This window comes from Podarcis tiliguerta (genome assembly GCF_965153285.1).
Source record: "Podarcis tiliguerta genome assembly, chromosome: 4".
Taxonomy (NCBI): domain Eukaryota; kingdom Metazoa; phylum Chordata; class Lepidosauria; order Squamata; family Lacertidae; genus Podarcis; species Podarcis tiliguerta.
Genome location: NC_139537.1, coordinates 26,758,465 through 26,783,163, shown reverse-complemented (window position 1 = coordinate 26,783,163; position 24,699 = coordinate 26,758,465). Strand labels below are relative to the sequence as shown.

The 24,699-nt window shown below is 43.1% G+C and overlaps 1 protein-coding gene across 1 annotated transcript; it reads right to left on the bottom strand.

Moving 5' to 3' along the window:
- Nucleotides 1–707: 707 nt before the first annotated feature.
- Nucleotides 708–19,717, bottom strand: KL (klotho). The gene is made up of 5 exons (XM_083437048.1): nucleotides 18,149–19,717; nucleotides 11,702–12,212; nucleotides 9,026–9,294; nucleotides 7,012–8,119; nucleotides 708–4,811 (listed from the first exon to the last, which is right to left on the bottom strand). The coding sequence occupies exons 1-5, from the start codon at nucleotides 19,037–19,039 to the stop codon at nucleotides 4,414–4,416; spliced, it is 3,177 nt and encodes a 1,058-aa protein (XP_083293174.1). The 5' UTR covers nucleotides 19,040–19,717; the 3' UTR covers nucleotides 708–4,413.
- Nucleotides 19,718–24,699: the final 4,982 nt, after the last annotated feature.

The window sequence follows — 24,699 nt, the reverse complement described above, 5'->3', positions numbered from 1 at the left end:
TCGATATATTTTGATGGCTAGTACAAAATGAAACAGGAACAACCCACCACCACCACCACCATTCCACATACAGAAGCCAACCAGACTAACAGATGAATCTCACCTCAACACTGTTAATGGGCCAGTTCCTCCAACACACATCAGGGCAGCTTACAGGATACAGGGCAGGCTATATGCCACACAGAGCTGTCCTCCAACACTCACCATCAATCCATGCTTTCCAGCACCTGTCACCTGATGCAGCAGCCTCATTCTGCCTAATGGCAGGGATGGCTGTTAAATTTAATATAACTACAACAACTGGACTTCAAAAGCCCTGCAAGGTAGAAGTAGCACCCTTGAAATCCACCTTCCTTTTCATTTTTTTCAGTTTCCATCTCAATGGGAAGGAAGCAAACAATTATAACATTTGCGAGGCAAAATCCATGGATGTTTCTGGGATGATGGGGAAAGTGAGGCCAGTATCGGGTCTCTGAAATCAGTGGTCTCTCCACCCTCAGAAAGTGCTATCATATGCTTCCTACACCTGAGAACCCACTCAGATCAAAGAATTCCAGGGTTAGCCTACTGGGCACAACTGATCTTAAGCACCCGATACTTCAAGATATCCAAGGTTATAAATCTAGAAATACCACCTGGCTGAACCAGAGAAGATGGTCAAACTGCAACAGTGCAAATAAAATAAATCTGATTGTGTAAAAGAGGCAACTGTTAAAGCACAATTTATAAACAGGGTAATAAACACAACATACAATTATTAACGTGCAATTAACTTATCTATTGTCATACATTCCATAAAAACTATCAATTCCACAAAAATATTCTGGATAAAAATATACATTTGAGTGTTACATTTATAGTTTTCTAGAAGGTAGCATTCAATGTACATTTATTGACAAATAACATAGTTTTTGAAAGTGCACAGAGTCAACTACATTGCATGCAGATTTGCAATATCAAAAAAAATCCATTAATCTTTACATACCACTTATTTTATTAAATAATCCACAGTGCTTCATAAAAAATAAATTCTGTTTGCACTCTCCATCCATCCATCTAACACATATCTATAGGGTGCACTTCACAGAAAAGTGCAAATTCATAATTTACAAATAAATATTGGGGGGAAATGTGCTATTTGCAACAGGCAGGGAACTGGATCACATTAATATGGGCAATAAGTGGCAAGGCAGAGCTGTCTTTTTTTTCCTGTTCAAAAGCTGTTTTGACTAGTTGAAAGCAGCACATACATTTTGCCTGCTAAGGCACCATATGAAATTGTGGTTTCTGAACTTTTTATTATTATCATCATCAAAGGCTGATTCATACAAACTTTGTTGAATGAGCTGAAATGAACTTAAGCTGCTTTAGAGAGAAAGAATTTCTGCATGGTGGCCAGGTATTTTGAATTGATGTTGACTGCCAGCTCACCTCAGCCCAGTGTGCTGAATGTTTTCTGGCACACTGAGAGCCACAATCTGGGCTTATTCCACTGAAGCATTCAGAAAAACAGCTGACCCAAGTCCAAACTCCTGGCATCTTGATGCATAAAATGTCTTGTTTTTCATGTATCTAATCAACATAAAAATGTTTACATGTTATCAGCCATTGCTATATTGTATTTACCTGAGTCTAATGCGCCATCGAATCTAATGCACTCCTTAATTTCCACAACGTAATTTGGCCAAAAAAGGTGAGCATTAGATTTGAGTAAATGCATTAATTTATTTCAAAGAGCTCTGCATAAGTAGCTAAATCGTCTGTACAATGGAAATCTGCACTGGTATTAGCCTCACTGCAAGTTCCTTGCAATCTCAAAAAGTTATGTACACATAGATGGCGGTTTGAGCCAGATACAATCTTGTCACATTCTCTTATATTTGCTTATCTGTTGGTTAATAATCACATCACTCAAAATGGTTTCTTTCTCAGCCTGCAATCGCAAGATGCCTTCTCAAGATGAGAGGGCTGTCCATCTTTTTCGTCATGGGTCTAGAAGTAACTTTGCAAACCACTGCCTCTCTGTGTGTTCATTGAAATTGTGAGGACATGCACAAATTAGTTCCTTCTTATGGTGATGAGAAAATGCCAAGTGGTTGCTAGGCTAACTCAACAGCGATTGGAATATGCATCTTTCACTGTCTAGCAATCACATCTTCCCTCACCGTTTTTTCCTTTCCTGAAACAGTTATCAGGCTGTGCTTGTGTCAGGGGTTTAGGGTGTATCTAAATGTACAGTTTCAACACATTCCGAGCCCTAGAATGTTAAACTGTAGGGACACCGCAACTATTCGTGTTACCGATCAATCAGCACTTCATTGCACAGTGAAAAACATTGCCTCGTAATGTGCCACATAGAAAACTGTAGCGGTGATCTGCAGAGTAAAATTCAAGCATGCAGTGCTGAATCCCATATGCAGAGTCTGAGAACTTCAACTTGTAATGTAATGAAAATTTTGGGTTGCATCCAACACTGCTGTTCCACTTGCACAAAGGGTTTTTGCCTCCTCTTATCCCCTGCAGCTCCCCATGCATCTTCCCAGTCTGCTTCAGAAAACTGGAGGATCCTTTGGAACAAATTTGGGGGGGGCACAGAGGGAGAGGAAAGGGAAATCCCACTGCACCAGTCAAACGCCTTTTGCAAAGCACTGGAAACAACCTTTTGCCTCAAACCTTGTACTTTTGAATAAAATTTGGCTGAAGGCATGCCCTCTCATGCATGCTGAGAGATCACGGACAGACAGAATACGAACACTTCCAGCAAAATAATAGGCATCTTTACTTGCAAGTAAACCCCACTGTGTTCGGCAGGTTTTGTCCCTAGTAAATGCACTTACGGGACAGCTGCCTTAAATTGGGTTAGAACATGCTAGGTGAAAATAAGCCTAAGTGCATAAAAGGGTACTGGGAGATACAGTAGAAGCATTTCCTTTGAAAATATAAAAGGTAGCAGTTATTTGGATCTGTTTCTAGAAGAAGAAGAAAAGTTTCTTTGTGCCATGAGATTTATGGCTGCTATTTCATTTTTCTTACTTTAATATAGCTGCCCAATTCAAGGGCAAAAATGGTCAGGATATAACTCCCATTTGTTGCTTGAAAATACCAGAACAATTCTCAGTTACTGACCTTTTCTTATTGTCTAAAACTTATGACCTTTTAAATCCTCCTGGCTGTCACTTACCTTTATTGAGTGAAGCCACCCCCAACTACCAGAAACCATTTGCATTGCTTTCCTACAAGAACTCAATCCCTTCAGGTCAAGTAAAGTAAAACACAGACTGGCCACAGTCCCTTAGTGTGACAATAATGCTACCAAATCAAAGGACAGGCAGTATTGTGGCATCAGCTGCTGCCTTTTATACATATAAATCAACATCAAAGCACTGAAATATCAAAATTGCATCTCACTTTAGCAATTCCGCTATGACTACGAAGCTCTCCTCTTTCTAGAAAAAAAATGCATTTACTTGTTTTCACTCTTGCTCTTGTTTCATCTCCTTAATTTGGAATGGTATAGCCATACATCAACACGAAGCTATAAACAGATTCCATTTCCCTGCCATCAGAATCCATCTTTAAAAACTAGCTCCATGTTCAAAGGTGGGGGCATTATTCAGATGAAGAGTGAAACTGCTCAAAGCCAGCCTCTGAATCTATCCTTGGTATGACCAGAGCCTAAGAGTCTTAGACTGGACAAAAAATTAATTTCATTCTAAGGCCTTAGCTGTCAAATGTTTGCGATCCACCATGTTGGTTTGGACATAATGCTAAACCATTGTTTTAACCAGCAGCTGTTAAGCTAAACCACAGTTTAGGGTTTTGAAATGGAATCTGCCACTCTTCTCATTGCTGGAGGAAAGGGGGGATGTAAGGTGGGGGGGGGGAGGTGGGTACATTATCATAAATGCCAAAACATGGTTTAGTGTTACATGCAAACCCTACTCACATCTACCCAAAATACAACGAATGTCTAAGTGAATCAAATGATCATTCCACCACACTAATTTTAGTCCTTCAGCTAAAAGAAACAGGGATTCTCTAGGATGGAATCAGAAATTCACCATCAGAGAAGAAAAGCTAAATTTCAAAATATCAGGTATGATTAAACTCAAGTTAGAACATCCCCTATCCTCAACGAAAAATACATTCAGTCTGTTCAATGAGGCCTGCATTGACCTCACAATGCATGAAGCATTATTCTCACTATGACTCTCCCTTAGTGTATCAGGGGATGATGGGTGCTACATCACCAGCAAACTGGAGGGGTGGGGAAGCCTGCTAACCTAAAGTGCTAATACAGAAAGGAGTCACACAAGCTTCGTGGGCACAATCCATTTTCACATTTAGTGCTCCACAACACTGGGCAGCATGAATGATTTCATGGTGCAACAATAATCACAGTCGGGTGTATAATTATTTCTGAGCTCCCCCGGGAAATGCATATGAAGGACAATGAGCTGCAGGAAAGCCGTATTCATGCCTTCTATTGACCTTCTTGGAGTAGTAAGTGATCAGAAATACAGTAACAATGAAAGAAAACAAAATGAAAGAAATGAAAGCAAGCAAGGATCTTCTGGGTTGCAACGAGTCACATTCTGGGCATAGCATAAGCTCTTTGAGGCAGAGCAAGCCAGTGGTTTCCGAGCCAGGAAAGGTGTAATTGTCAATAATCTGTCTATAATGCATCATGGAAGACTTTGGCTCATATTGATTCACTGTATATCGATAGAGTCCATACGATCTAGGATCACCCCTATCGCTGAAAGAATAGGCAAAATAGCCACGGAGGTTAACATTATCCAAGGTGTAGGCTGCAAAACAGAGCACACATACAAACAAAATGCACACACACAGAGGGGACAAAGAAAAACAAATTAGTGCCGTGTTTGTTTTACTGCTAGACCACCATACCAGTATAAGTTATATAAACTCTAGGTTGGAATTCATTCCCTTCAACAAATAAAGCATCTCAATCTTTAAAAATGACAGTCTATTTCCACTTAAAAGTATCTGGGTGGTTCCAGAGCCCACTAGTCTCTCTCTCTCTTTCTTTCTTTCTTTCTTTCTTTCTTTCTTTCTTTCTTTCTTTCTCTCTCTCTCTCTCACACACACACACACATCTACACTCAGAAAAACCCATTCATTTGCATACACAGACACTGATTTGCAAACCCTATCCACTGCATCTTCCACCTCTTTCCCTGAAAAAAGCTTTCTTTCCCCCGCCCCCCGCAATTTTCTCTCTTTTTTCTCATTCCCCCTTCTCCCTCCCTCCCTTCTCTCTCTCCCACCTTTACTTCCCAGCTGCCATTCTCTCCTTGACAATTAAGCTTGCCTGCTTGGCAATTAATTTTTAGAGAAAAGAGTGCCATTTGGACAAATGAAACACACATGTAAACTTAATTGTCACAAAAAAACAGGAGGAGTACACTGTGTGCCAGACCTGGCCTGAATGCCAGTGGTACTCCACCCCTGATCAACAACTGTAGCCGTCACAACATACATTTAAAGCACTCTCATGCAACTCTGAGAGTCCTGGCTTCCCCCAGACAATCCTAAAAGCCGTAGTTTGTTGGGGTGCTCAGAGCTGAAAGGAGCCCCCTCACAGAGCTGCAATTCCCAGCCCCAATTCTTGGGGTGGGGAGGAGGCCATGGTAGTTAAAGGGCCACGTGAGTGCTTTAAATGTATGCTATTGATGTGACTGGAGTGTATAATTTTAGGGGCCATTGTCCTGTTGAGCCCAGTACTGTCTACTAGGTCAGGGAGCAGATTACCAGCACTTAAAAGTCTTTTAACTGAAACTTTCTGCATCCAAAAGCTATTGGCAGGCTACGACATGCGCTACAGCACTGAACGATGGCCTTAACTGCATGTAACCTTGCCCTCCACTGACACTGCGATACCACAGAAACCCGTCTGCGATGGCAGTATTAGTTTGTTTATTTATAAGAACATATGGGTCCTGCTTTTTTTCTTTTTCTTTTTTTGCTCTAAAAATGAACCCCATAGCAGCTTACAACAAAATAAAACAAACATTCGTGAAATTAAAAATCCACTACAGATGAAGCGCCAACAAAAACACAGCACAAATATTTCATTGCCATCTAGTTAATGCAATAATAATTCGCATACCTTCAGCCTCTATCTCATCACAAGGAACAGGCCCTGCACGGTGGCTCTTACCCTTCATTATTTTGTTATTAAGCTAGCTTAATTTCACTGGGGGTGGGGGGAGGAAAGCCTTCGGTGGCTATTCATGGCAACGAAATGCAACTATCTTTTTCCCAGCAGCAGCAGAGAGAAGGGCACTGAGTTCCAAACACTACACACACACAATGTACTATGCATGTGCTCTGGGTATCAACATGTGTTCATTAGTCCATCCCTTATAAGAGGCGACGGCCTCGTTCAGTTGCTGAAAACTGGATTTCCAGTTATCTTCAAAGCATAGTTCCTGCTCCCAGACTTTGGAACTCTCTCCCTAGAGAGGTTAGACTGGCTCCCCCCTTGTTGTCCTTCAGCTGGCAGGTGAAGACCTCCTTATTCCAACAGGATTTTTGGAACTGACTGCTTTTAATGAAAGGTGTTTCTATTGCAATTCTCTGTATGTTTTTATTACACACACAGTTTTAATTCTGTTAATGTTTATTACAAATATTTCACCGCCTATATTTTAGCTTCTCTTATTTTCCCTGTCAGGGGGAAAGGCAGGGTATACACATAATAGTTGCCAGTGCTTTTTTTCTTTTTTAAAAAAAATATGTTTGGGGGTACTCTCATTTTGACTCAAGAAAATCACCATTTTATAGTTCAAATCGGGGGGAAATAAATACAGTAAATGGACAAAAGTACAAAGATTCACAAAATGTTTAGGGGTATGCGTACCCCTGTGTCCCCCCCCCCAGAAAAAAGCACTGATAGTTGCTATTACATATCACACAGAGCATTCCAGAAAACATACCAAGAAATGTTGGTCTTGAGGAACATAAGCATTTCCTCAGGACTCTTACCTTTCAAGGCTTCGTTGATATACCGCTCCATGTAATATATTCTCAGTTTGTCTCGATCCAGTTTCTGCCCGTCATCAATTCCACTGGCTAGGATGTAGATTGGGATGTCGCCATATTTATCCTTGACCCATGCGAGGAGCTTGCGTAACCCCCAGGGCACCACTGGAGTTCTGGCAGGTGACTTCACCCAAGTGATGTCATTTTGCTTTTGGACCTCAAGGAGGTGGTCATAATTGGCGGGGTCTTCGTTTATGGCGCTTACGAGAGAGGTGGTGTAGTGGCTCAAGGCAAAAAAGTCGAACGAACCACGTATTAGGTTTCTTTCTGCCTCCGAGAAATAAGGCAAGTGCAAATAATGGGAGCCTAGGCTGTTTTTCCGGTGAAGCCACTGCCTCATCACATCTGGGTAGTCACCGCTTCCAAAGATAGGCTCAGCAAGCCAGCCAATCTTAAACTCCAAAACTCGTCTTGCTGCACTGTAATCGTTTTTCGAAAAGGGCTCGACCCAGATGGCGTGGAAGGCGATTGAGATTTTACCTTTCTGAGTCTTCCTGAATGTTTTATCATACAGGCGCCATGCCTTGGCATGGGCCTTCAGCAGGTTATGGGCTCCTTTGTATGTCAAGTTGTCATCGCTAGGCTCGTTCATTGTGATCCAAAATTTGACATACTGGCCAAGTTTTTTAAAGCAGAACCTAGCATACTCAACAAAAGTGTCCACGATCTGCCGGTTCTCCCATCCTCCATGCTCAGCGAGAGGAAGAGGAAGCCCTTGGTTCTCACCCATGGGTTGCCACAAAGCAACGACAGGAGTTATATTGACTCTGAGTAATTCGCTGACAAAACACTGATAGTAAAACAGAAGAGTATGGTTAACGTAAGATTCATTACCTAGAGGGAGAATCAAAGGCCACACCAGCGAAAAATGGAAGTGTGTGACATGCATTTCCTGAAGTAAAGAAATCTGGAGCCTGATAGCCGGAAGATCAACACAGTGAGGTTTGCGATTTGGAGCACCCCTTCCATCAACTTTAATCAGCTTCTTTGTATGATGGACATCCCAAACATAAACATTAGGGTCAAGGAACTGGGACCGTGTGGTATCTACCTGGAAAGAGAGGGAGAAGCAGATTCAATTTGTCCAAAGTGTGTAAACTCACAAGCAAACAAGTTAAGTAACCTAATAATAATAATAATAATAATTAGGCTGACGGGACCTGAGAGTCAACATCTGGAGATCTCCATGTTAGCTATCTCTGCTTTATGGAGTATCTAAAGTTTGCATCAACAAATGATTTAGATATGCAATAAATCTTTCAGGAACCAATCAGTTTTAAAAACAGAGGGAGCTCAGAATAATTTTAAGGTGACGTCCAAACGATTTATGGGAAATGTGTCTGCCGTGCACTAAAGTACACCGAAATAAATCACAGCAAAGATGCGGCTTAGAAATAAGTGACATGCTAATTTTAACCAACTTAATATTTAATGGCATTGTTCTAATTTACTATGCTAATGTCACAGAAGACTGTTCAATAGCTCAAAGCACAAATATCGAGCCGCCAAAATTGATTGACACACAGTATGAAGAACAATGAAATTTTTCCCCTTTCCTTCACTGGGCTGGGAAAGCCCACAGAAGTCCTGTGTGTATGGCCTACCTCTAAGGAAGGAGTAAGAGCTAACAAGGCTACAACATGCTTTCATTTGATTGTGTTACCTTACCACCTCTGCCTGATCTGTCCTTGAAAAGAACAAATCTGTGAGGGGTGGTTGCTTTAAATCAGGGGGGCACAATGGAATGGGGAAGATGTGTACACACAGACACCCACACACTGAGAGTTCCGCCCAAAATATAGCACCCAAACATGCCCAAACTGTGATGTTTGTCAGAGGGGAGGCCCTACGGCCACAATTAGAACGCATGTCTAGGAACGAAACAAAGGCAATATTATTATTTCACTTGCGCTATAGGAAAATTGGAGGAAGTGATTTGCTCTCTCATTTGGCTTACCTGAAGAAAGCTTTCGGTAACCCCCCAAGCAAAACCACAGGGGAAAGTCCCTTCTATGGGCTGGTCTTCCGGTACTGGGAGGAAGCCATTGTTCTCTATCACCTTCTGGTAAAACATTCCTGAAGACTTTAGCATCAGTTTCTTATCCTGACTTTGAAAGTCAACGTAAAACAGACCCCTTCGAACGCTGTAGCCCCTGAGCCATTCAAAGCCATCCATGAGAGACCAAGCCGTGTACCCGACGACAGTAACTCCATCATATCTGACAGCTGAGGAGAAAACAACAAAAATAAGATGACCTCACTTCCCCACGTGCACACATTTGAACAACTGCACTTGATTTGTGGTTCAGAAAAAAGCTACCGCTTACATATCCTACTCAGTGGTTATCAAGCTGCGGTGTTAATATTGCCAGGCAGATATGGCCTAAATAGCCTAAGGATCCCTCCACTATGTCCCAGTGGGCACCTGAATTGGTCCCATGGCATTCTTTTTTCTGATGGGAAATGAAATGCCTGGAAGCTTTTGAATACAGTACTTTTAAATGAGCAGGTACCTTCATAAAAGGATATCATTTCACTTACTCGTTGTGACTTCTTCTACAAAACTGGTGTAACAAAACTGTTAATTGTTTTATATAATTTAGTTGGTTTCCACATCTCAGAAACCCAACTGGCCTCTATCAAGTCCCATGGTGCACAACACTTCCAGCAGAGATTGGGGAGGTATCCTTGCTTTTGACTTTCAGGTGTCTCTTAAAGACTTGTTCATACAGTTGTTTGAAATTTTCTCAAGTCCCCAGTCATTTCTGTACAGTTCTGTACTGCTGCACACTGCCCTGATGTTTTATGAGAGGGTGGTATAGAAAAGCTTTTATAAATAATTTGCGTGGTTGTATTTTTTGAAATTGCATTACTTATTTGTTTAGGAAACTTGAACCCTGTCCTTCCAGTGCATTTGCATCACCTAAGGGTGGCTTACAGTTAAAAACAAAACAATCCCACTAAAGAAATAAAACGACAGCACAAAAACCGACACAACAGATAAAAATATTCCATAATAGGGTTCTACCCAATCTATCAATAATGTCTGACAAGGCAAATGCTTCAAGAACAGGAAAGTTTAACAGGTCAGTGGGAACAGTAAGAAAGGAGGGGAAATGGATCTCAGAATATAAGGCAGTCCTTTTTTCTGGGGCGGATGTAGGGGTACACATACTCCTAAACATTTTGTGAATCTAACGGGAGAAGAAACTTAAAAAAATTAAAAATTTAGTTTCTTCTATAGTGCGGTCAGAGCCGTTGAATAGCACAGTGAATCGTCAGTTCCATTGCTACCCTCAATGGCAGCCTCATTTCCTTTTCCAGTGTTTCCTGAGTCTCAGACGGAAGCAAGCGTTTAATGTGTCAGCTGTGTAGTATGAGGTAATGCATGTTCTTTAAACTTTTGTCCATTTGCTGTATTTATTTTTCCCGATTTGAACTATAAAATGGTGATTTTCTTGAGTCAAAATGAGAGTACCCCTAAACATATTTTTTTAGGAAAAAAGCACTGATATAAGGTATTCAGAGGTATTATAGAATATTGGTGCAGCCACCAAGAAGGCTCTTCTCTCATCCTGCACAGCCATGCCTGAGCCACAAACAGGACATGGAAATTGTCCTCTCTCAGGCATCTTAGAGAGCAGGCAGCATGGTATGAGAGGAGAAAGTCTCTCAGGTGACCTAGACCCAAGATATTTAGGGTTTTCAAGGTAAGCAGAAAAGCAAGACAGAACTTTTACTTAATTATTTACATGCTTAATTAAAATACTACTCTACTTCAAAATAATGACCATCCCAAAGTAACTAGCAAGTGTTGCAAGCAACACTCTGTAGTGAATGTAAAGTTGAGCTGATAAATGTTTTCCAACTTATTTTACATCTTTCACCAAAGTTGTTTTAAAATAAAAACCAACACAGGCATAAAGCAAACCCAATTTTCCATGGGGGCCAGAATGTGCAGCTTGGTTGCTATTGGTTGCTAAAAAGAGAAGTTGTATCTACCATCTGATACATTTACCAAAGCTCAAGCCCCTTTCCATATTCATATAAATAAGGACATATGTATCTGAGACACAGCTTTGTAAATCAGCTGTGAAAGCAGAATAAGTACTCCCAACAGTTATTTTCATTTCTTCATTACAGGAAGAATGAATTCTTCCAGCCTAAGAAGAGACTCTTAAGGTCACTGCCAGAGAGTTACAGAAATTATATATGCACACACACACACCAAAGAGAAAGAGAGAGAGAGATTTGGTATATATTCTTATCTAGCAAATATTTACTCAGCTATCTGACGCATTAAAACTAATCATTGAGTATCTCCTGCCTGATTCTCCTGCAAGCCTCATAGCCAAGAGTACAAACATCATGAAGGTATATTAAGCAACCAGCTTAACTTTTTGCTGTAACCAAAGAAACATTATCCAAACTTGTTGGAAAGCACTTGGCAACCACAGAGGCAAGCAAATCCCGTTCTTTTGGAACCTCACTCTGTAATGAACACCTGGATAAATGTTTAAAGACTCACTGGGTTTTAGCCTCTGCAGAACTTATTTAATGAATGTGAGGATAATGTTTCCCTTAACTTGTGCCAGGATAATAATGGTGACAAGAATACCATCTACAAGCCTACCTTTCAGAGTGTCCATAATGAAATTTTTAAGATAATTCGTGTACTTGGAGTCATCTGTCTTAGTGTTACCAGAAACGTACCAGCTGTTCTCCACAACGAAGATCTCTGGTTTGTTATATTCACTGCTTATCCAGTAAAGCAGAGGCCTTAGGCTTAGCGATTCCAGCTGGCGGAATAACATGCCAGTATCCACGAGATGGAAACTCAACGTGGCCCCAAACGAAAGAGCAAAGAAATCGGCTGTCCCTCTGACAAACTTCTTCTCTGCTTCGGTGAACTCAGGCAGCACAGAGGAAAGATTACTCTTCATGCTCAGGGGATAGTCTCCGTCAATAAATATAGGTTTAGCAAACCAGCCCAGCACAAAGTCAAGAGATTTCTGGCATTCGTGAATACTGTTTTCAGTCATATGTAGAGGTCTTATCCAGTGAGAGCCTAAGGCAATTGACACTTTACCTCTTTGTGCAGGACGAAAATGATCGTTGTAAAGATGCCACACTTTGGCATGAGCCTATGGGAAAGAAAGTCCCCGATGAACCATTTTTATTTTACTCATTTTTGCTGTTTTATGAAATTATGTATTCAGTCTTAACAGATATCTGTGTTACCAACTAGATGGTAATAAGTCTCTTGGTGGCTTTAGGGCCTCCATTCAATCAAAACACGGTGCAACTCTTATAACGGAGCAAATCTTATAAAATCAGCTGGCTTCCTTCACCTTAAAATTAAGGAAAATTAGCCTCACAGCTAGCAATACCACTCTGCCCTTTGGGACAGAACTGTTCGCTCTCATTCTAATATCTCAGAGGAAGGGAAACATAATGCTAAGCCAGAGTTTAAATTAAGCTATGATTTAAAGAGAATGTGCAACATACTAGTGTATGCTACCCAAAGGTCCCTGCAATGCTCTTTCCCATGCAGAGGCTGGCACATGTGAACCAGCGCTTGTGGCTTGTTTCTCTCATAACAAACGATAACAGTAAGTCAAGACAAACTTTGCCACTTTCCTCTGGACATGTTCCAATTTGTCAACATATTTCCTAAACTGCAGTGCCTAGAACTGGACGAAGTACTTCTGGTGCAAATAGGTCCACAAAAATTAGTGGTTCAAACAATTTTACTAGTCCAATGCCCATAATTTGCTTGCATTGCTCATTTTGTGGCCTAAATGAAAGGGAGCAAGGAACCACTTTGTATACCATCCTCATTTGGTCCCCCATAAGCAATTCTTTAAACAGCCAGTCAAAAAGTGGGCATTTATAATCCTGCTCTGACTCAGAAGGATGAATTGACTAGCACGAACACATTCAGACTCACAACCTGCTGGTAGCAATGTGCTTTTCGGAATCTGTTTCTCACCAGCCTGAAAAGCCATGGCTCCCTTCCTTCAGAGAGTCTACCTCCTCATCATTATCACCAATTTCCCCTGCGCTACTCCTACTTAATGTTACCCCTTGCTTGCTTGCAAGGGAGACGGCTAACAGGCAAACAGGAAGTGACATCTACTGCTCCACTACCTGCTTTTTCTGGACCAGAATAAGAAGAGGTGGTTGAACAACCAGGTTGCCATGGTGAGGAGGAGAAGCAGGTCCAGGAGACTTTCCCCAGTTGCTCCCACACTGAGTTGTGGTCCGTCAGCAGATGCTTGACTATGCTGACCCTCAACACCAGCTCTGGAACAATCCCAACATGTGGTCAAGAAAGATGTTCTATCTTTCCCTTTACTTGCCCCTAGGTTTTAGAGCATTGATATGTGAACCTATATTTTCACATAATGGAACATGTGGCACACTTGGAACCATTTCACCAGTTGCAGAGGAGAAAACTGTGCATGAGAAAACATGTCTTCACAAAGCTCAGTTCATGAGAACTGAGTGGGCAGGTGAAATAAGTATCACTTGGAAGTGATGGAAGCCCCACAGACAATGACAACTAAATTTCATGAGGGATCATTAAGTGCATCCTCAATTTCTGGCAAACAGCAATACTTAAATGCTTTGTTATGCCTATATCTGAAAGGGGGTGGAATCTCAGATAAACTTTGGCACCACTATGTGGAAAGCATAGAATGCAGCACAGAAGAGGGGATCGGTTTTTGAGTTGGATTCAAACTATTTAGAGGGCTCCTTCAACAAGAGTTATTATAGTTAATGTGAAGACTTCAAAATTATCTCTAACATAAAGGAGATGGCAGGCCCCATCTTATTTGCAGTAGCAACCCCAGTAATTGCAGTGAGGGCATGGAACAAAATTACAGGGTTTAGGTCAGACACACAGGACTTGAAGATTTATCTATATGCAGGTGATGCTACGTTTTCACTAATATAGCCAAAGGAATCAGTGTCCTAAGTAAATTAGTTTAATTTCCGTCTTAAAAAAAACACTTTAAAATCAGATTAGTTCCAATTTTAATCTTGGGGAAAATACTGGTAATCAGCACTAAGCATTTCTGTTAGATATCTGGGGATATATCTACAAACCAATCTTTCATCAGCAGTTCAAGAAAATAATGAAAAACTGCTAAAGGAAGTGGCAAAAGATCTGAAAAACATGCCTTTCCATTATTTGTCATGAATGGCAAAAATAGCTGTAGTCAAAATGAATCTTCTTCCCAGATTTTTTTTTTTTAATTTGAATTTACCTTTAAAACATGACATTTCAATATTTTTGAAAGGCAACAGATTATTTTGTCTGTGGTAGACTCTTGGCACTTGGCATATTTCCTAAACTAACAAGTTTCAGCCCTGAGTGCTCACTGGAAGGACAGATCGTGAAGCTGAGGCTCCAATATTTTGGCCGCTTCATGAGAAGAGAAGACTCCCTGGAAAAGACCCTGATGTTGGGAAAGATGGAGGGCACAAGGAGAAGGGGACGACAGAGGACGAGATGGTTGGACAGTGTTCTCGAAGCTACAAACATGAATCTGACCAAACTGCGGGTGGCAGTGGAAGACAGGAGTGCCTGGCGTGCTCTGGTCCATGGGGTCACGAAGAGTCGGACACGACTGAACGACTAAATAACAACAACAACAAGTTTCACAGGGGAGGGACAGCAGCAGCTGAAATAATGTGTGGGATTCATGGGCTCTTCCTGCAATTCCAGTGTTTTGAAAGGCTTTTGGACATGCATTGTTTACAGCAAGGATGGGTAACCTGTGGCCATTCAGGTGCTGTTTGACTCTATGGGCCATCAGCTCCAGCAAGCATCACCAGTTGTCAGGGATGAGAAAGACAGCCCAACATCTGAAGAGCCACAGGTTCCTTTATTATGGAAATTCTGGGAATCTTACTATTACTGAGTTGGGAAGAATTTTTTAAGCTATACTTCCAGAATCAGTAATTCAGGCTCCAAGCCCTTACTGCAGAGTGAAGTATCTTTGAAACAGCTCTCAACTTTATTCCGAAAACTGCGGTAGATGCTCCTGTTTCTCCTCCCTGGAATCATAAGAAGCAGCATTCTAGAGAGTTAGACCTCTGACTTATCTAGCCACAACTTTCCAGAGATCTTTCCTAGCCCTTTCTGGAGATGTGTGTTATTATACCTGGGACTTTTTTGTATGCATATATGGGCTACAGTACTAAGTTTGCAAATTTTGGGGAAGCAATGGGGGAGGAAAACTAAAAGGGCTGGCACAGAGGGATTACAGTCTGTGCAATTCAGACGCAGTGGACTTGGCTTTATAATAGACCAAAGCTTTCCAACAGAGTTTTCCTCTTAAAATATATATATATCCAAAATTCTTCTCTGTGCCTAACCCTAAGCAACAGGCACTTCTCAATTTTGCTTAACAGAGCAGCATGTGCCACGACATCATTATTACATCGCTTCCCATCTACCACAAAGCTTATGATCTAGTGCTCAAAGCTGTCACACTGTGCCAATTTTGGTAGACATGCTGATAGAAATTACTCACATCTGACTTGGATGCTGCAAGCGCAGCTTTTAATACGGCATGTATCACGGGCAACTCAGTGCCACAGGAGCTTAGATCACTGCCAGGCCAACCTCTGATGCCAGCAGGGATGTTGATTGGGAAAGTGCTCTTGGCCCTCATCCCAGTCTGCGTACAAGAAGTTGTTCACCTTAAATCGTATCAAGAAATACTGCAGGTCTTTAAAACTAAGGCACTGTAATCCTATATACACTAACCTGAGTAAGTCCTATTGAACTTCTGAGTAGACACAGAGAGGACTGTGCTGTAAGGGTGCAATCAAATGCACACTTTCCTGTGACTAAGCCCCACTGAACAAATTAGGATCTACTTCTGAGTAGAGATGGAGAAGGGTGGGATAGATGGCTGCAATCCAGTACATATTTGTTTAAGAGAAAGTCCCACTAAATTAAAAATGCTTAGCTAAGTGATGGATCTCTTGAGTGTGAAATTTACATTTCGACTTCTGGATTGCTTTTTGTGCATCCGGTAATAACAACTACATTATTTTCAATGTTCATGTCTCTGTTAAGATGATGTATATTCTGTGACTGTGACTGTGGCCATTTTTCACTGCACTTTGCTCGGTATTTGTAACACATTCATTTGTCACTATTATATCTTCCTTTTGTGAATTGGTCATAGTTAATATTATAATCAATTCATGTGGGTTCTCCTGCTTGTTCATTTTCAAATAGAATAAATGCTACTAGTAATGTATTGTACTGCTGCTTTCAGATATGTGTGTTTGTCTTTTCATCTCACCTTGCAATATTGGATGAAATGCAATTTTATCCATGTTTATATTTATTAACTTTGCCTTTGATAAACCACACTGTCACCCACAGAATCTCATGACACAATAAATTAGGCTGCAGTCCTAAATACACTTACTAGGAAGCAAGTCTCATCCAACATAGAACTTACATCTGAATAAATATGCATCACATTGTACTGCGCTTCTTTAGGATACTGCAAAGATCTGCAACAGACTGACATTACTATTCTTCTGCAAACCCACACATTTATTTTTGCTCTTGCTGCTTTAGTGGGGAGAATTTAATTTGCTCTTCCTCACCTTTCACCTTCACAGGCAATTGTAAGCATTTAAATGTGGTTACACTAAAATCATAGAGCCAGTGCGGACAGGAGAATGTTTATAACTAGAACTGGGAAGCCCAGAGTTCAAATCTTCACTCAGCCACAAAGCTCACTGTGTGACATTGGGCCAGTCTTCCTCTCTTAGCCTAACATATCTCACAGGGTTGTTGTGATAGTAAAATAGGGGGAATGGCTCAGATATGCCACACTAAGCTCCTTGGGGGAAGGGAGATTAATGCAACTGACAATAATAAAAACATTCTAGTTCAACCTCTTACACCAATAATACACCCTAGCAAGTTTGGCTCTGTAATAAACTGGGATTGTTCTAATTATGATTTGCCACAAGTAGTGAGTGATTCAGGAGTTAGCAAGGCGTGCTTGGCCAGAAATGCCTGAAGGGCAATGGATAAGTCTAGTTAAATAGGTCCTGATAAGACAAGCAAACAAGCTGCACATGCTGGAGAAGTTGAGGTGTTTGTTCTATAGGAAAAAATCCCAGCATTCCGAAATGTTAAAAATCCCATTGTTTTCTACAGAGCATAATATTTGAGATGGTTATAGTCTCATAGAACAGCAGGATTGGAACAGGCTTGAAGGTCATCTTCAAGAGCCAGATGTACTTACTTGACCATTTTCCTCCTTTGTGTTTTTCCAATATTTGGGTGACTGGAGGGCAGTGGGGTGTATCCTATTTTTTTATATTTCCATAGGTGCTAAGTTTTGGTAAGTTGGGCCTTGCTTACTCTTGTCTGCTGCTTGTAGCAAATCTTAGGCTGCACTCCTTTACACACACTGACTCATGGAATACACTGGAACTTGCTTCCGAGTAAACAGGCCTAGGATTGCACTGCCCTTGCTCTAAATCAGCCTTCCCTAACCTTATAACCCACAGGTGTTGTGCTCACTTCGGCAGCACATATGCTAAAAATAACCCACAGGTGTTTTGGCCTACAGTTCCCATGCTGGTTGGGGAGTTATAGCCCAAAACATCTGGAGGGCACCAGGTTTGGGAAGGCTGTTTTAAATTCTACACCAGGGATGAGGCAACTGCAGCTCAACCTGTTAGACGCTGTTAGCCCAGCAACATTGAACTGGAGGGCCACCGGTTCCCTACCCCTGTTCTTAATAGGAGCCAGCAGCAGTCATTCATTTGCCTCAGAAAAGATCACAAGTGCAGGTGACTGAAGAAAGGCCCCACTCTCCCTTGGCGCCTTGCCGCGGGTTATGTGCCTTCACTGGAGGTTTTAAAGCAAAGGATGCTTTAGTTGGGATTCCTGCGTTGCAGGGGGCTGGCCTTAGATGGCCCTCGGGGCTCCCTTCCGACGCTATATGGTTCTCTGACGTCCCTCTCCCCGGTGGCCAAAACTCATGGAGAACTTCGGCCGAGCCATGTTCTCCTTGGGCGTCCTTACCTGGAGGAGGTGGTGAGCCACCCGGTAGCCCACCTCCCGCCCTCCCCGCACGCCGGGGGCCAGCTTGCCCGTGGCGTAGCCCTGCCAAGCCACGAGGTAAGGGTTGTCCATGGTGAGCCAGAAGCGCACGTGCTCGCCGAAGTGCCTGAAGCAGAGCTCGGCGTAGTCCCGGAACAAGCCGACCAGAGCCGGGCTCTGCCAGCCGCCATAGAGCTCCTGAAGGCGCTGGGGCAGATCCCAGTGGTAGAGGGTGACCACGGGCTCGACGCCGCGCTGCCTCAGGCCGGCGAGGAAGCGCGCGTAATGCTCCAGGGCGGCGGGGCTGGCGGGCTCCGTGCCGTTGGGGAGCAGGCGCGCCCAGGGCAGCGAGAAGCGGTAGTGCGACACCCCCAGGAGGCTCAGCGCTTCCAGGTCGCGCTCGACGCGGTTGTAGCTGTCGCTGGCCACGTCCCCCGACGGCGCCTTCGGCTCGGCGGCGGCGGCCCGGGGGTGGCGCTGCGCGAAGGCGTCCCACACCGAGGGCCCCTTGCCGTCCTGGCTCCAGGCGCCTTCCACCTGGTACGCCGCGCTGCCCGCCCCCCACAGGAAGCCGTCGGGGAACGTGTCGTCCAGGAAGAGCTCATCCTCGAAGGGCAGGCGGGCGAAGCGAGACCAAGTGGCCTCTCCCTGCCCGGGGTGCCCGGCCAGCGGGCGGCACAGCAGCAGCACCCGGGCCAGGAGGAGGAGGAGCAGCAGCAGCCCTGGCGTCGCGGCGCGAGTCATGGGGGAGGCCGAAGCGGACGTCGACGGCGGCGAGAAGCGGGCGCGGGACCGGCTGGCGTTGTCTGTCCCCTTTCTCAGCCAAGCCCCTTTATCCCCTCGCTTCGCCCTCCCCGCGGGGCTGTTAATCATTACCACGGGGGGAGGTGGCGGGAAGGAGGGGGGAGGTCAACCGGTTTGCACCGAAGGGAGGACGGCGACGGGGCTTTGTGCCTCCACCTACCCGCCCCACGTCGGTGGGCGCGGGTGGTGCCTTAGGCACTTCTCTAGGAAGAGAGGCATCCGCGCTGGGTCTTTCTTCTCCCGTCCCGTCGGGAGGTGTCAAAAGTGGGAGATGGAAATGCGTCATTACCTTCGCGCGCCTCAAACAATGTTTTCTTTCTTCTTGGCGAGACTTCGGCTCCCTGCACCTGACCTTGCTTTTGACGGCTCCTTTTTCAATCTCCTTGCTGCTTCTGCATTGTTCAGTGATAAACTTTGACGCCTAAAAGGAGGGGGGGCGGGTCCAGCTATCACCATCCATTCAGGGAGTTGGATCTTGTTTCCCCTTCCTCCTCCGGCATCAGCTCAGACTTGGCTGAACTGAACTCATGTCTGGCTTCAAATTCGAGATTCCCTGAACGCTTTGCTTCCCCGTGATTTTATTTTCTCACTTTGTCAATAGTCACAAATCATGTTAAAGCATTTGAAAGACTGCGGTGTGTAGTGTCTTTCATTTCTGCTCTTGGTTGCAAAGGAAGGGTAAAGGGGAAATCCTGTTTCAATCAGCAAGTATAGAACTGGAGAGTAGTCCTCCTTATTCAGGATTATTGACCATGGCATATTGGGATGTGATCTTGCATATGGTGGTTAATTTTGTGCTCACAGGTTCTGAACAAGATTTAAAGGTAAGCGCATGTCATGTGTCAAACAGTGCCAAGGAGTTGTTATCTTTCTTTCCTCTCTCTCCAGAAAACCAGGAAGAATGGAAACAAGCCTTTCTGTATTCAAACTGCATCGCTGTAACTTAACATTGCAATACAATACTATATATTGAGTATATATGTTGCAACTACTTTAAAACAATTTTTTTTCATTTTGCCTTCTGAAGATGACAACATTTGCACTAAGGGAAGAAGGAAAGCAACTATTCAAATAGAAACACTTCACAAATCTTCAAGGGAGAAAATGCACTGCTTATTTACCGTAATTATTTAATCATCCCTCTTAATTGGTTGAACAGGTGTAAATACATTGGCATCTTCTAAAGGACAGGATACAGTACTCTGCACTTAATATCATTTAAAGAGATCAGGGTTTTTTTATTTAAAAAAAGTTATAAAGTTGCATATTTAAAATTTGAATGCAAGGTGAGACTTTTAAAAATAACCTGCATGTGGCAGGGAGGCCAGCAGCCACACACAGATGTTCTCAGGAGATAAAGTTACTATTTAACTAAAGATTGGAGGCATTGTGATAATTTAGATTTATTTTTAGACAACGGTCATTTGGAGATGGAAAAATGCAAGCAGTTGCTAATACTTAGAATATTTCAGCAGGAATCTGTTTATATTTTTGGCTTCTTACTGACATGTCATGAAAAATCAAAATTGATCTGCTGCAAATTCATATTCTTTTGCACTTAAAAAATAAATAAAAATACCACCAGCTCCTCCAGGTGTAGGATGGAACCTATGGTACCACAGCTGCCAAGTACATTGATCAATGTTGTGTGTAAGAAATATAGTTTTAAAAAGTTTGTCACTGGACCTGTCAGGAGTTTGTCCAAAAGCGATGCCTTATTGGACCTTAAGATTTGACAGCTGAATGTGAATATTCCTTAATGGCTGGCCCATTCCCCTGAAGGGGAAATTCATTTGTGAGGCTGGGGTGTGATGAGATGAGCCCTTCATGCGCTGTTTTCCCCACACAATTGGCTAACAGTTTTGAAACTAGAGGGAAAGAGGGAAAGGAAGATGAAAACTGCAGGAAACTTCCTTGGCATGAAAGTGCACTGGAGGCTGTCTTTATATTTTCTTAATTTACATACTGTATATAAACAAGCAGAGGCTGAAGAAGTGAAGGTAAGAGCTAGGCAGATTCTGCACTCCTAGATTACAGTGGTACCTCGGGTTACAGACGCTTCACGTTACAGACTCCGCTAACCCGGAAGTAGTACCTCAGGTTAAGAACGTTACCTCAAGATGAGAACAGAAATCGCACGGTGGCAATGGGAGGCCCCATTAGCTAAAGCGGTACCTCAGTTTCAGGTTAAGAACAGACCTCCAGAACGAATTAAGTTCTTAACCTGAGGTACCACTGTATTCGCTTCTGTCAACATAAGAAGAGCCCTGCTGGATTAGGCCAATGGCCCATCTAGTCCAGCATCCTGATCTCACAGTGGCCAACCAGATGCCTGTGGGAAGCCTGCAAGCAGGACTCAAGCACAAGAGCGCTCTGCCCTCCTGCAGTTTCCAGCAGCTGTCATTCAGAAGCATCATGGCTTCCGCCTATGAAGGCAGAGCCTAGCCATCATGGCAAGCAGCCATTGATAACCTTATCCTCCATGAAGTTGCCCAGTCCTTTTTTAAAGCCACCCAAGTTGGTGGCCATCTTCCGTGGCTTTCATTCACAAGGACTAGCACTAGCCACCCAGGAGAAAGTGTATGGTTGGTGTTGTTTTGGAAACGGGGGTGTTGTTTCCATAGCTTTCTTGCAGAAAAGGAGACCTCTTCAGGTGCCCTGCCTGTTGTGCATTGAGAGGGGGGAGAGCAAGCATTGCTGGCCATGTTCCACCCATTGCATTTTCACCGCCCATCCTCACTTCGGGAGCTGTGAGTTTCTAAATTGTACAGGGAGCCTATACAAGTAAAGCAGGCTACTGGCCGCATACATTCAGCCCCAAATGGACAGGGTGGCATAAATGGGCAATGGTTGCATGACTTTGCCCTGCTCTTTTTCTCATGTGGTTCTAATTGTTGGGAGTGGAGGGGGGTGAACACCCAAAGCACCCAGGTTGACCGTAATTATAAGTTAATTTTAGCTGGGAGAATTCTGTGGGAGGAATTCAAGGTCTCAGCCGAAGCATTTCTGCTTGGCGGACAGAACAATCCGTCCCCCTCCTTCCCCTGCATGTTGTTATGGGGATTATCCCCAGAACAGATTTGGGGAAGGAGGGAGGAAGCCCTGCTACGCTAGTGGGAGTGTTTGTGCTGGCCCCTGCTAGTGTGCTGGGTTAGTTGAATCCAACCCTGTGTATTTGAGGGGTGGGTGTGAGGGAGAGATCCCATTTGTCTAGGTTGATAAAATGACCCTGAGTTTATGAGAAAGAAGCTGGGGGCCTACAGGGATTGTTATATTCACATGACCAAGGGTGAAGTGTACCTTGCTCTGGGACCAAGCTGAAGAGGCCTTCCCTATTGCTAATAAGGTAAAGAAACCCCAGGTGGTTAAGTCCAGTCAAAGGTGACTATGGGATTGTGGCACTTATTTTGCTTTCAGGCTGAGGGAGCCGGCGTTTGTCCACAGACAGCTTTTCTGGGTCGTGTGGCCAGCATGACTAAATTGCTTCCTGCGCAACAGGACACTATGATGGAAACCAGAGCGCACGGAAACACCGTTTACCTTCACACCACAGCAGTACCTATTTATCTACTTGCACTGGTATGCCTTCAAACTGCTAGGTTGGCGGACGCTGGGACAGAGCTCACCCCGTTGTGCAGATTCGAACCACCGACCTTCCAATCGGCAAGCCCAAGAGGCTCAGTGGTTTAGACCACAACCTTATTGCTAATATTGATGGCCTGAATGGGGGTCATTTTTAGTCTAGAGCAGAAAACTTGTATTGGAAGTTACATTTGCAAATGCGTAAGGAGCTAACTATTAATTGCCTTGTATGCTTTTAATTTTTAAACTTTCTAGTTAACTTGTTTCCAAGAAGAGATGTTAGCCATTTCAGACAGCTCAGTCTAGGAAACAGTCTTCCCTTGAAAGGGATGGTGTTATGAGTTTGCCCCATATGATTACAGAACTGCAAATGAGTCTGTGTTTTTGTCTGAACGTGATGCCTGCTTAGAACCCAGGGTTCTATAAATGATGTTAATGTTTCTTATCCGTATGATGTGAAAGCTAAAATCAGATCAAGCATTGTTGAACTGAAGGTTGTTGCAAGAAGCACAATAAATTTGGGGACAACCTGCCCAAATTGCCTACTTTTAAATCCCATTGATTCCCATGGTTTGCAACTGATCCCAAGTAGAAAAGGGCTGAAAGTTAAAATTGCTTGACTTTGGCTGGCTCATGTCTCATGTCTGGAGGCAGCATCAACACACTTTTATTGGCTAACTAAATTCTATTTCAGCCAATTTAAACAATAACTCTGGTTTGTAATTGACAAAGTGTGGGGAACAAGAGGCTGCAATTTTTTGTTGGAGAATAAGCATTAACAGGACTGAACTCCTTGAAATAGTTCAATAACTGAAGACTGTTTAGCTCCTAAGTATTAAACAATTTATATTTTGGGAGTGTACATCACTGAACCAAAATGGCATATTAACCTAGAGCTTTCTCCCAACACATCAAAAGGCCTTAAAACCTTCTGCAATTACCAAGTACCAACTAGCGATGATCCAGAGCACTAACAGTGCAGGAAAAAAGGAATAGTTATTGACTACACAAACTTAAAAAATAATAATGGTGAAATTAATTAATTCCTGATCTCACATTAACAAAAGAAGATCTTAAACAATGTCATGGAGCACTTTACCTGAAACCCAAACCAGGCAAAAGACCAAGGGACACAATTCTTAAATTCCTAAGAATGCAACAAGTAGGAAGAAAAGAATGTGGAATAGCAGCAACAGAAAGTCTATGCCCCCCCCCCCCTCTTACTGGCAAAATAAAAAAAAAGACCTCAGTCCAGAGAGACTCAAGAGAAGATGTAGCTTTATAAAATATACCCAGAGCAACTTCGGTCAGCAGCAATAAACCTATAATGGGGTTGCCCTTTCAAATCAGTAAGTCTTCTGTGACAGGATACAACATATAGTTACTAACACTAAAGCTGCTTAAAATCTGATTACCGGTATTTTAACTGGACTGGATCCAGGAGCAATAAACGGACATGGGCACTGACACTGAAGACTCAGAGCAAGACTGAGAAAAAGATAAACAGAAGAACAAGAAATGAAGATTTTCTCTGAAACTACAACTTCTATGCTGTAGAGTCTAGAGCTGGGGTAGGCAACCTAAGGCCTGGGCGCCGGATGCGGCCCAATGGCTTTCTCATTCCGGCCCACTGACGGTCCCGGAATCAGCATGTTTTTACATGAATAGAATGTGTCCTTTTATTTAAAATGCATCTCTGGGTTATTTGTGGGGCATAGGAATTCGTTCATATTTTTTTTTCAAAATATAGTCCGGCCCACCACATGGTCTGAGAGATGGTGGACCGGCCCACAGCTGAAAAAGGTTGCTGACCCTTGGTCTAGAGCCAAAGTCGGAGAACTTGACTTGAACTCTAATCACAACTGTCTTCAAATTCCAGCTTTTGTCCTTCTAGCTTATGTCCCCTAGATCTGGTGACTGAACTCCTCCTTCAGGCACCTCTAGGGCTGCAGTCTCTCTACTCTTTCCATTCCCTGCCTCGCTTATGGGTCTGTCTACAAACCAGCAATGCCCATATAGGTCATTTCCAGGTGTCATAGTTCTCACTGTGAAGCGGGTAGGTTTGATAGCAATGTCAAGTCAGGGGGGAAGCTAGTGGTCCTGAAACTCCATATGAATGCAAGAGCGCTTTAAACATCCTTTTAACC